Raw genomic sequence first — 12,074 nt, forward strand, 5'->3', positions numbered from 1 at the left:
TAGCATAGGTGGTAGGGAGCCTTCCCAAATGAATGATTCCTTTTGGTCTGATTACATATGTTAATGTATGTAAGATGGGTTAATAGGAGGGGTGGGGGAGGGTACTTAGAAGCATAGGAAATCTGGCTGGGCTACACAAACAAAAACATTTCCTTTGGGGGCTCACAGCCCCAAAGCACTGGGCAGCTCCTGCCAGCAAACAATGAGGCAGGACACGTGTCTGTTGCTGACTGTGGGTCTCTTATCTGCCTAGTGAGAGGTGGCAAGCTTTCTCTCTGGAATTGTCCAAGATGTGTTTTGATATGCTGTTCCTTGGAATTCAGCTGTCTTCATAGCTTGCTACCCCCTGCTGTTGGAGCAGAAGTCATGACCTCTACAGTCCATTGCCTACAACTGCTTTCTCTTCTTGCTCTTTTCCTTTCTTGGTAGTACTTGAGTATTTAATCCTGGACCTTCACATGCTAGGCCAGCATCCCACCATGGAACTATATTCCAGCCCGCTTTCTACTTTTTGTTTGAGACAGGGTCTCACTAAGTTTCTCAGGCAAGCCTTGAACTCACTCTTTATAGTCCAGGAAGGTCTTAAATGTGGCAGCCCTCTGGGTTCGCCTCCCAAGAAGCCAAGATTACAGACTGTGCCACCAGGCTTGGCCTTCTGTCTTCCTGCTTATCCTTTGCTGCTCTCCATCCACTCCATGAACAAAGCTTTAAGGAACCAAATCCTTTTTAAGTGTTTTCTCCCTCCCCACTCACATCCTATTGTCCCTAAGTCTTGGAGATTCTGTGGTTAGAATAATTAGTGTAACCGCCCTGTGTAGCGCTCCTGCAGTGCATATGTGCTGGCAGTGTGCCAAGCCCTTGCCACCCGTCATTTCATTTAATCCTTGCGTCCTCCTCTTAGTAATAGCCACACTTATTCTAAACATGAGGAAACTGAGTTTGGGGAGGTTGAGTGTAGTATCCAAAGTTCTGAAGCCAGCAAGGGGCAGAGCTCTGGGATAAGCTCATCTTTCTGTGTTTAATGCCACCTTTTAAGTGACCAGAGGCATCATAAGTGGGTTTTTCTGTAATGACCCAACTCATCAGGGATTTCCCTGGGTGGTGCATAGCCTTGTATATGTGTCCTGTTTGGTAGAAACAGTGAGAAGTATCATTTCAGCCAGTGGGTTTCTCTGTGTGTTGCTTGCCAGCTGGGCATGCCCTCTGCTTATTGTTCATGGGAACATGCTCAAGGAATTCTGCAGAAAGGCCTCCATCCAGGATGTTTGTTACTGGAAGACCTGCTTGGCAGAGTTTGTGCAAACAAAGTATGATCCTGCTAGCTCAGCCAAAACCCCTGCATCGTTCTGGGAGGGCTCTGTGACCCTCACAGAAAAGGCTGCTGTCTTCATCATCCAGCCAAGAAGCCGCTGCAGGGTAGGTCGCCAGCTTCCTTCTTTCTGCTTAGATATAGTGTGCACATCGCTACCTATACAACATACAAGCCTACCTATACAAATACCTCCTGAGCCTCTTTTGTGGTACTTCACATTGTTTGTAGAAGTATCTTCTAGTATTCCTCCCCTTTAAAAAATTATGAGCCAGCCAGTGGTGTTGTACACCTTTAATCCCGGAGGAGCAGAGCCAGGTGGATCTCTGAGTTCAAGGCCAGCCTGGTCTACAGAGTGAGTTCCAGGAAAGTCATGGCTGCACAGAATCCCTGTCTCAAGAAAACAAAATAAAAAGAACAACCCAAAAATGGTGATAAAATACCTATTAAAATTTATATTATTTGTCAATGCTTTTCACCTTGTAAGGCTAAAACTGTATACATACATACATACATACATACATACATACATACATATCTCAAAGAGTTGTATGCACACACGGTCCCTGGGAACCATTCTGCTCTCTGCCCCTCTGACTACTCTAGGAATGCTAATAGATGGGAGTCATGCCTCTGACTTCTCTGGAAACCTTCTATAGATGGAGTTACGCAGTGTATGTCCTTTAGTGTTGGGCATGTGTACATGTGTCAGAATCACATCCCTCTTGAAGGCTGGGTACCATCCCATTCCGTGCAGGACTCAGTGTGACACTGGATCTTGTGTGCTTGTGCACCTGTCAGGCCTGCCAGCCTCCTCACTTTGGATGTCCTTACCTCCTGCTCTCTCCACTCTCGGCACACTGCCTTTCTTCAGTCTCTGGGACGAGACCAGGCATGTGCCTTCTGTAGTGTGTGTCAGCCAGCACAGGGTCTGCCACAGAGCAGGAGGGCTCATCCATTGCTTGAGAAGCAAACAGGTACAATTTAGAGTGGACTGAACACAAACGTGAGTGCACCCCCAGAGCCCCGTGAATGTGAGCTGCAGATGATCAGATGTATTAATCACTGGACTGGAAAGGGATTAGGACATTTCCATAATATCATGTGGTGTGTTTCTTTTTCTAAAACAGATGTGCTCTTGTTGCTTCATGAGGAAGCAATTAAATGTGTTTGATTAAGACATCCATAAACACCATCATGTATTTGAGGCTACTATCTGCTGCTGTCTCTGTTGGTACTTTCTCTGTGTTGTTTGTGCTTCTCTTCCTCATGGACGCCTGTCTTGTGGGTGGCGCAGCTGCCCTGGGTGCCTGCTCTGATACCTGCTGCACAGGGCAAGCTCAGCCTCTACCAGTGCGCCTGCCCTCGCTCCAATGTTGCCGGCTCTTCTCCTCTCCCCGTTCTTAACTGCTCCCTCCCTTCCCCCAGGATTTTGACAGTTGGACGTCTATTTGAACCCTAAAACATGTTTTCTGACAGTGTTAGTGATAGTCATACACTGTTACATTTAGACACTGATATTAGTTGGTGGTAAGAACATTTATGTAAAATAGTACATTGTATTAGTGTTTGTAATGATTTCGTTTTTATAGAGCCTTTTATTCTTCAGGCTTTTTGAGTCTCAATTTATGTTTTTTAAAATGTGTGGATTTTTTTTCTTCTATTTGAAATATAAACAAAGCAGTGAAAAGTTAGTTACTTTCTTTATTAAAGGTTTCTCAACAGTGGGGTACCTATTACAGATTATGTGTGAAACCCAAGATTGAAATACTTCAAGAAGATCTTTTTGGAGACATTTAAGAGGTTTCTTCCAGCCTTAGCTTCATTTCTTTTCTGCCCCTCCTAGTGTTTCAACAGGATTAGGTTTTTTTGAATCAGTGGATCAAGTTTTAATTTTCCTGTTCCTTCCTTATACTGACATATGCTTTGGCAAAACTAAAAAGAGACCTAAACATGTCAGCATGATTTTTGTTCAGTGAATTAAAAACCATAACAGTAATAAGATCAGATCCAAATCCCTAAACTCCCGACATGGTGGTTTTGTCCTTTTCAGTCCCAAACTTCTTATTACGACTTTGAAAGCTTTCTGCCTGGAAGCAAAAGTTTATGATTTATTTGAAATAGATTACAAGGATAAAAGCCAGAAAGATTCAGGTTTGAATCCTAGTTCTGTCACTCAAGCCCATGAGCCAGTCACTTAACATCTCTGAGACTCAGTTTCTTCTTTAGGAAAAATGGGACTCTTAGTTTGAGGAGAGGTTGGAGGGGATAAGTGAGGTCACATAACTCAGCTGTCTGCTTTGTCTTCAGAGCTTTTCTTTACTTAAAGTTCTTTTTGTCATGGAAGAAAACAATATGGAGATGCCATGAAATATTTAATGATACACACTGAGCGTGTACCCAGAACCTGGAAGGGTCCTGCCGCTGAGTAACCATTGCTGCACCTAGAACTTGGGACTGTGCTTCCTCAGCTCACTCAGGGTTGTTGCTCTGAGGGGCAGGAAGCATTGTCAGTGATAGCCACTCAGGGCAGATGATTGTGTTATAATATCCATCAATAGCTTTTGAGACAGCCCATTCTGGGTTTGATTTCAATTAATATACTAAATTTGGGCTGGGCCTGGCAGTGCATGCCTGTAATGGGGAGATTGTGGATGACATAGTGAGACTCTGTCTCAAAAAAACCCAAATAGCAACAAAGATACCACATTTGGCTGGACCTAATTTTCTTCACCTATAAAAATGGGGTTTGTGCTGGTTAGTGTTATGTCAACTTGACACAAGCTAGAATCATCAGAGAGGAGAGAGCCTCAACTGAAAAAAAAAATACCTCCATAAAATCAAGCTGTAGGCAAGCCTGAGACATTTCCTTAACTAGTGATTGATAGGGAAGGGCCCAGCCCATTGTGGGAGCCATCCCTGGACTTGTGGTCCTGGGTTCCATAAGACGGCAAACTGAACAAGCCAGTAAGCAGCACCCCTCCAAAGTGTCTTCATCAGCTCCTGCCTCCAGTTTCCTGCCCTGCTTGAGTTCCTGGCCTGACTTCCTTCAGTGAACAGTGATGATGAGTGTAGGCCAAATAAACCCTCTCCTCCCAAGTTGCTTTTGGTTGTGGTGTTTCAGCACAGCGGTGGTAACCTGACTAGGACAGGGTTCATGATAGAATAAGACCATCCATAATACAGCTTTCAAGCCTTCAGCTCTTGTTATCCCTTTTGTTGTTCTTTTCTGCTCTTTGTGGTTCTCAAATGAAACATGGTTTCCGTGTACCTCAAAGCTTTTTATACATGCCTTTTCTTGGAAGTCCTTCTTGCCCTGCCAGCACTAGAAACTTGAACTTATCTTCAGATCTAATGAAGTGTATTAGTTAGGATAGTGTGGATTCTGGTGCAGTAACAAGCAGTTCCCAATCACCATGGTTTATAACAGTCACCATTGACTGTAACAATAGACATGTATTTCCAACTGTGTGTTAGACACTATTCTTTATAGTCATCCTGTGCTGATGCACACTCTATCTCAACTTGGACTGTGTTCCAGGTCACAAACGTGTCCTGTGGGATCTTCTGCCTGAACTGATACCCAATACTTTTACACACATTTCCTTAGATCACGCAAGTTGTGTAATCTAATTTCAGGGTAGGAACATGTGAGCAAGAGACCCAGAGTAGTGGTGAGTGGCCCTAGTGACCCGCCACATTTGGATGTCACCTCTCAGGGACAGGTTTGCTGAGCTGAGCTGCTCCTCCCACTATGGCCCCTTTCTTTCCTCCTTCCGTCACTACAGCACTTCTCCCACCCTGGTGAAGGTCTTCTTGCCTCTCTTTAGCTAAGCTCTGTAGGAGCGGCATGAAGGCCTGTTGTCTTCATCCAGATCCATTACCTCAGCTCCTGGCACTCAATGTTCACAAAATGGAGAAAGGAAGGCAGGCTATTTGTGATGGGCTGCCTTTCTTAATGGCTTATGCTCATTGTCATGATGATGAAGATGCTGATAATAAGAACTGACATTTATCTGGGTGGTGCACACCATAATCCCAGCACTCAGCAGGCAGAGGCAGGCAGATCTCTGAGTTCCAGACCAGTCTGGTCTACAGAGTGAGTTCCCGGACAGCCAGGGCCACACGTGAACACATGCATGAGTGAAACAAAAGCAGACTGAAGGCATCTGCCAAGCCCCGATAAGATGCTGGATCCTTTGAGAAGAGCTTTCTGAGTCAGCTGGTGCCGCAGCTATGTGCTACACGGGACTCATGTTATGTCTTGGTTTTGAGGCGATTCCTAAGTATTTTGGTATAGTAATCAGGATGGTGAAGGTTGGGTGATGGAGAGGTTCAGAAATAGCATTATTTCTGTAGTGTCCCTCATTTGCAGTGCTGTGGAATGGAAAGGAAAAACGTTTTAGAGGAAGGGAAAGCTAATTGTGGCTAATTGGTTCCTTTTATTGAACTTTTTAAAAGCATGTCAGGGTCATTGGTAAATGAGTCACATGGTCATCTTAGTCCCTTCTGCCATTGGATTTTTGGGGGACAGCTAGGAGTTTTGAGAGGACATGTCTGCATCTTGAGATTTGACACTGGGTTCACCTAGTCTGTCTGGTTCTGTAATGTCTCTTACTTACTTTTACCAGATAACTCTCCAGGAACTAAGCATGGCGCTGGCTTCTGTCCCGTGTGTGAAGGTCATCAGCTGACAGGTCAAGGTTACTGTAGACTATTGAGCTAGTGAACGGAGTGGTGATAAATTCTTAACTGGAGGTCGACGTCTTACTAGAAAGAATTGTTTTGTTCAACTTGTGTGTGTGTGTTTGTGTGTCTTTTTTCAGAGTAACCAGGGAACACAGAGAAATGCTGGTAAAACTGGCCAAACAGAACACCAACAAGGCCAAAGAAAATTTACGGAAGGTTCGAACCAATGCAATGAATAAGCTGAAGAAATCAAAGGACAAAACCTCAGAGGACACCATCAGGCTCATAGAGAAACAGGTACTGCTGCCAAAAGATGCAGTATTTATGTATCTGACCCAAGGAGTCAGATGTAGGAAGCAAGAACAGCAAAACGGAATGTCTCTAGTCATTTCATTCGCATGATCAACACTTCTTAGTGTAGCCTGTACTAGATCCTGGGAGGCTCCACAGGAGAGGAAAGGGGCTATTGGTCCTTGATTGTGTGCTAGGCTCTGTGCCAGACACTTTACTTCATTTTCCCTCATGGCTACGACACTGAGTTAGAGGCTGGAAGAATAGTCAAGTGCCTGGCGTTCACAAGGCCCTGGGTTCAGTCCCCATTGGTGAAACAGCAGAACTGTAAGAGGAGAGTGAGGAGAACTGGTTCAGGGAAGCTCGGGAACCTGTTCAAGCTCTTGCTGATATGGTAGAGATGGTATCCGGACCCGGGGCCGCTTGCCTTGCTGTCTCGCTTTCTGACTACAGAGGAGTGAGCAGCTGTGTTTTCTGTGCTGAGCGCTAGTGCTCCCGGAGTGAAACAGTGAAAGGCCGGGCCCGGGTAGACCATCATGTGCAAGGTATGGTGATGCAAAAGGACATTTTCCATCTGGGCCAGCAGGGCAACGAGTGGGAAAACAGAGTAGCCACATCAGGAAAGGTCTTGAATTGCAGGTGAGGGATTTGAACGTGAACATGTCCAGAGTGTTTCCTCGTTGGCTGTGCATCTGTGTCAGTAAGCAGTAGCCACAATAATGGCACATAACCAGCTACTGAAAATCAGATCGTTTCACTTCTTACTCTCCTTTCTGTGCGCCAGCTGGGGCCACATAGTTCTAGGTTGGGCTTGTGAGCTCAGCTTCAGACCACAGATTGGGCTCAAGTTTGCTTTATATATCTTACAATTTTCCAGAGTCAACAAGTGCCCAGAGCATCCTTTCTTGGCAATAGCAGATATCAGGACTATAAATCCAACCACGTAAACTCTTGCCACTTCCCATTGGCTAAGCTTGTTACATGGGCCACGCCAAGTAGCATGCTGCAGAGAAGTATATACTACTTCATAGAGATCTGAAGGGCGGATGTAAACTTTTGATGAATAGTACTATGCCCTTAGGGAAAGTGAAGGTGTTTAGAAATTAGGGAGATGACTCAGTTGATTACATGTTTGCTGTGCAAGAACAAGGACTTGAGTTAGATCCCTCCCACATGCAAAGGTGATATGTAGGTGCAGCATTGGGATTGGATGGGGTGGAGATAGGAGAAGCCCTGGGACTCACTAACCAGACATTCTAGCTAAAGGTGAGCTCCAGTTTTAGTGAGAGACCCTGACCCAAACCCGAGGTGGATAGTAATTGCTGAAAACCCATGGTCTTCACACTTGTGCCCACAGTCTAGGCAAGTCTGCTCCCAGACACTGAGTCAGTGGATCTGGAGTGTCCAGGAATCTTTTACTGCTTCCCAGGGAGTTTTCATACAGTAGCCTTCTGGAAAGATCTCATTTTTCAGACAATGAGATCAATGCATGCCTAGGAAAAGCAACTGTGGTGTCCAGGTAGAGAACATTGCAGGGGGCAAGATCGGAGAAAAGAAGGGAAATTTATCAGGATTTAGGAGATGAAATAAGTAACGTCATACAAGTTATTTGATAGACCTCAGAGCTGCTGCATTCACAATGAAAGCATCATCTTAGGAAAGCTGGAAAGAGTGTGGGGTAGGGTGAGGCATGAGAGAAGAAGCGAGTAGAGCAGGAGAGCTGGAGTGAATTGCTGCCTTCATTTTGACCCAGCAGTTAGCATTCTGGTTGTAGGTCAATCAGCAATCACCTGGGGAATTTTGGTTCCTGGGCATCGTTCCTGCATTTTTTTTTTTTTCGAGACAGGGTTTCCCTGTGGCTTTGGAGGCTGTCCTGGAACTCGCTCAGTAGACCAGGCTGGTCTCGAACTCACAGTGATCCGCCTGCCTCTGCCTCCCGAGTGCTGGGATTAAAGGCGTGCGCCACCAACGCCTGGCCCTGCATTTTCTGATTAAGTATATTTCCTAGAGACGGTATTCCTAAAAGGTTTTTACATTGTGTGTACATGTATGTTTATGTGGGAGATAATACAGGTGAGTGTAAGCACCTGCAAAATCCAGAAGAAGGTGTCAGATCCCCTGGAGCTGGAGTTACAGGTGACTAAAGCACCTGATGTGGGTGTTGGGAACTGAACTTGGGTCCTCTGGAAAAGCAGTAAGTGCTCTTAACTGCTGAGCTATCTCTCCAGCTTTGAAACATGCATTTTAAACTGTTTCTCTGATAATTCTGCAGAAGTATACTTTGAAAGAACCAGAAGCTTGCAGTGCAAAAGGAAAGCCATTCTGCAGCTGATGTTCTGTGACCTTGGAGAAATTACTTGACCCTTGTGGTCTGTTTCCCATAAAAAAAGGTTTGGTAATTTCTCCCTTGAAAGGACTCATGGGATGCTAGAAGATGCCATTAGGATGCCTAACATTTAAATCTCAGATCTCCCTTCTTGCTGTCTTTCTGTCCTCTTGTGTTTGCTCAGAGGGACAGCCATAGATCAGGCTATCCTTCTCAGAGCACTGATCAGAGCTCAGAGCCTGCTCCTCCTTGGTGTCCTAGGGGACTCCCTCTCTGCAGTGGACACTTAGTCCTTGTGTTGCTTCCTGGTAGTGGGCTGTGGACTTGCCAAGCTGTCAGACTACTCCCTCAGCAAGGTGGAGTCTGCCGTAGAGTGCAGAGCGCATGCTCCTTGAAGAGGAAGAATGTTCAGATACTGGGTGCTCTTTTCAAACCCACTTGACAAAGACCTTGGCAGGAGTCTTCCTCATGAACACTGGCTTCCCACCCTTTTCAGATTATACTTTCTTTCCAGTGCTTCCTACTCTTTATTATTCTTTTTAGGTGAAAAGTCTTGGTTTTTTGATACTAAGCTGATACCTGGTTAGTTAGTGTGAGACAGAATGAAGACAATCATTGACTTGATAGAGTGGAGACGCCCAACATCGATCTCAGTGTGCTCTGCAGGCTGTGCGCAGTGTCGTGGCCTCTCTGGTGTAAAAGTCTGGATGAAGAGATGTCATTTCTGTGTTATTTTTACCTCCTTGTTAGCATCGCTTACAGGGTGGCAGAGGTTTGCATGGAGCAGTGCTGTGCGCTCTGCAGCGTGTTCCTCTCTCTATTTGGAAGGCACCAAAGGAGTTTCTGCCCTTGGTTTTGTTTTTGCTTTGCTTTATATAATAAAGTTGTTGGCTGATTATTGCTTCAACGGTTTAAATTTTTCTTTGTTCCTAATTATCAAAGTAATGTCTGCTCATTATAAAGAATGTAAAATGTGAAGATCGCAGTGTGGAAGAGAATCATCCCATAAATGCAGAGGTCAACATTTTAAAATACTCCTTTTCTTTTTTTTTAGCACATAGTTTTAAACGATATTGAGTATGTGTAGTATATATAAACTTTTGAGTCCAGGCTTACTTTTTTATTTGTTAATAAAGACATTAACTGTTTATGTGTTTGAAAAGGTTTTGTAAATGACCTCTCATGATTGCTGAATAGTTCATCTATCTTTTAGAAGATCTGCTTATAAATATTTTTATTTAAAATACATATTTATAATTTTAAAAATTATATTAGTGAGGTTGCAGTGAATATGTTCTTTATAAATCTTTAAGTTTTCCTGGAGTGGAGCATAGCAGTGTAGATCACTGAATAGAGAAAAGCATTGATTTACTTGTGTTTTCTCCTCGGTGCTGGGGATTGAACTCAGAGCCCTGCATACACTCTGTAAGTGGTCTCCCATTTAGCTCTACCCCAGCCCAGAAATGCATTGTTCTTAATATATCATTTTAGGACCACCTCAAGTTTAGAGTGTATGCGTGTGTTTTTTCTCTCCTTTCAAACACACATGCATGATTTTCTTTCTGTATCTGAGTTGGGACTCAAACTCATGATTTTCCTGCCCCCGCCTTCTGAGTGCTGGCATTACAGATATGCACCACCCTACCAGCTTATTTCACCTTTTACTAGATTCTGACATTTAGACTGAGTTTTTGTTCTTATGAGACAGTACCTTGCTATGCAGCCCTTGTTGACCTGGTAAACTCCTTGTGTAGCCCAGGCTGCCCTCAGATTCATCGCAGTCCTTCTGTCTTAGACATGTGCCACCATACCTGGCTGAACTAAAAAATGTTAATGTGAGCTTACATGTCTTTTGTTTGTCTTCAGATCATCTTTTATGCTCTAAATAGTTTTTAAATGTATTTATTTTTTAAATAAACTTTATTATAAAAAAGTCACACTAAAATTAACCAGACTAAAGGTCTATGCATCCCACTGAATTTCTATGCATGTATAATAACCATTCTAGGGACTGGAGAGATGGCTCAGCACTTAAACGCACTGGCTGCTCTTCCAGCGGCCACATGGTGACTCTTGACCATCTGTAGCTCCAGTCCTAAGAGATCTGACACCCTCTTCTGGCCTCCCTGGGTACCAAGTACTTACATGGTACACAGGCAGACAGATAAAGCAACTGTGTGCTTGTTGTTTTTGTTAAGGCCCTCTGTACCTGTGGTGCTTCATGTAGGACTTTACATTTTTCCTGTTGAACTTATTTTATGCATTTATCAACCACCACAGCAAATTAAAACTAGAAAAACCATTAGCGTTATACCCTCTTTCGTAATTCATTGTTTGTCCTTGTTGGATCTTTATAACTTGCTAGAGGATAGTATGACAGATGCTGCAGCCATTTGCTTCTGATTTATAACTTGCGAACACATTTAAGAGAAAATTTCAACCTTAATCTACAGGGCTACGTAGAGCCGTAATGCTATTTATAATAATAGAAAGCGAAGCTGGACGTTAGTGGCACACACCTTTAATCCCAGCACTTGGGACGCAGAGGCAGGCGGATCTCTGTGAGTTCAAGACCAGCCTGGTCTATTGATGAGTTCCAGGACAGGCTCCAAAACAATACAGAGAAACCCTGTCTCGAAAAACAAAAACAAAAACAAACAAACAAAAAAAGAAAGCTAGGAACCAAGTTCTTGAAAATCATTGTTTGTATCCACTGGAATTCCATTTGTTGGAATCTATATTGAAGTGAGGAAAAGATTTCATTGACATGAAATTTTTTTAGAATTACTTATTTTTTTTTCAAGACGGGTTCTATGTGTAGCCCTGGCTGTCCTGGAACTCACTCTGTAGACCAGGCTAGCCTTGAACTCAGATCTGCCTGCCTCTGCCTCCTGAGTGCTGGGATTAAAGGTGTGCACCACCACAGTGGTGAATTCATTATTTTTAGGATAGTGGACTATAAACAACATTACAATTACATTTTATAAAGAAAAGCTGCAGCTGTAGAGATGGCTCACTGCCCAAGACACTGGCTGCTCTTATAGAGGACCCAGGTTAATTTCCCAACACTCATATGGTGGCTCCCAAGCATCTGTAACTCCAGCTCCAGGGGTTCTGACCCATGTGGGCACCAAGCATGTATGTGGTGTACATACATACATGCACATAAAACACACACACACATAAAATAAAGGAAGTAGGTCTAATAAGGAAGTTCTAAAGATACGAGGTGTATAAAGATTGATAGTTTGTCATTTTCAGAATTTCAGGAGTCACTTCAGTGATAAGATGATGAACAGCCTTTTCTTGTAAAATCAGTTTCAGAATTCTTTGGCAGTCTGATTGTTTAGAAATACTTTATGACAACATTTCTTCATCTTTGGTGTATAGGATTGAAATGATTGACCTGTAGGTTCTGTCTCAAGTCATTGTATCTGGCCTCTGATTTCCCTCAGCTCC

The 12,074-nt window shown here is 43.7% G+C and overlaps 1 protein-coding gene across 5 annotated transcripts in view; it reads left to right on the forward strand.

Moving 5' to 3' along the window:
• The window catches only part of Mrrf (mitochondrial ribosome recycling factor), a 66,246-nt gene that overhangs the window by 31,609 nt on the left and 22,563 nt on the right, over positions 1–12,074 (forward strand). For 3 of the 5 annotated variants that reach the window (XM_040735720.1, XM_005082110.4, XM_013122039.3), the window contains one exon: positions 6,136–6,295. The exons of 1 other annotated variant lie outside the window; for it this stretch is intronic. In XM_040735720.1, coding sequence (XP_040591654.1) covers positions 6,136–6,295 — 160 coding nt within the window. Of the gene's footprint in view, positions 1–6,135; positions 6,296–9,158; positions 9,514–12,074 lie in introns of those variants that run through there. One more of the 5 variants, XM_021234105.2, reaches the window with a different exon arrangement.

This window comes from Mesocricetus auratus, unplaced genomic scaffold (genome assembly GCF_017639785.1).
Source record: "Mesocricetus auratus isolate SY011 unplaced genomic scaffold, BCM_Maur_2.0 Super-Scaffold_100047, whole genome shotgun sequence".
In the NCBI taxonomy this organism is placed as follows: domain Eukaryota; kingdom Metazoa; phylum Chordata; class Mammalia; order Rodentia; family Cricetidae; genus Mesocricetus; species Mesocricetus auratus.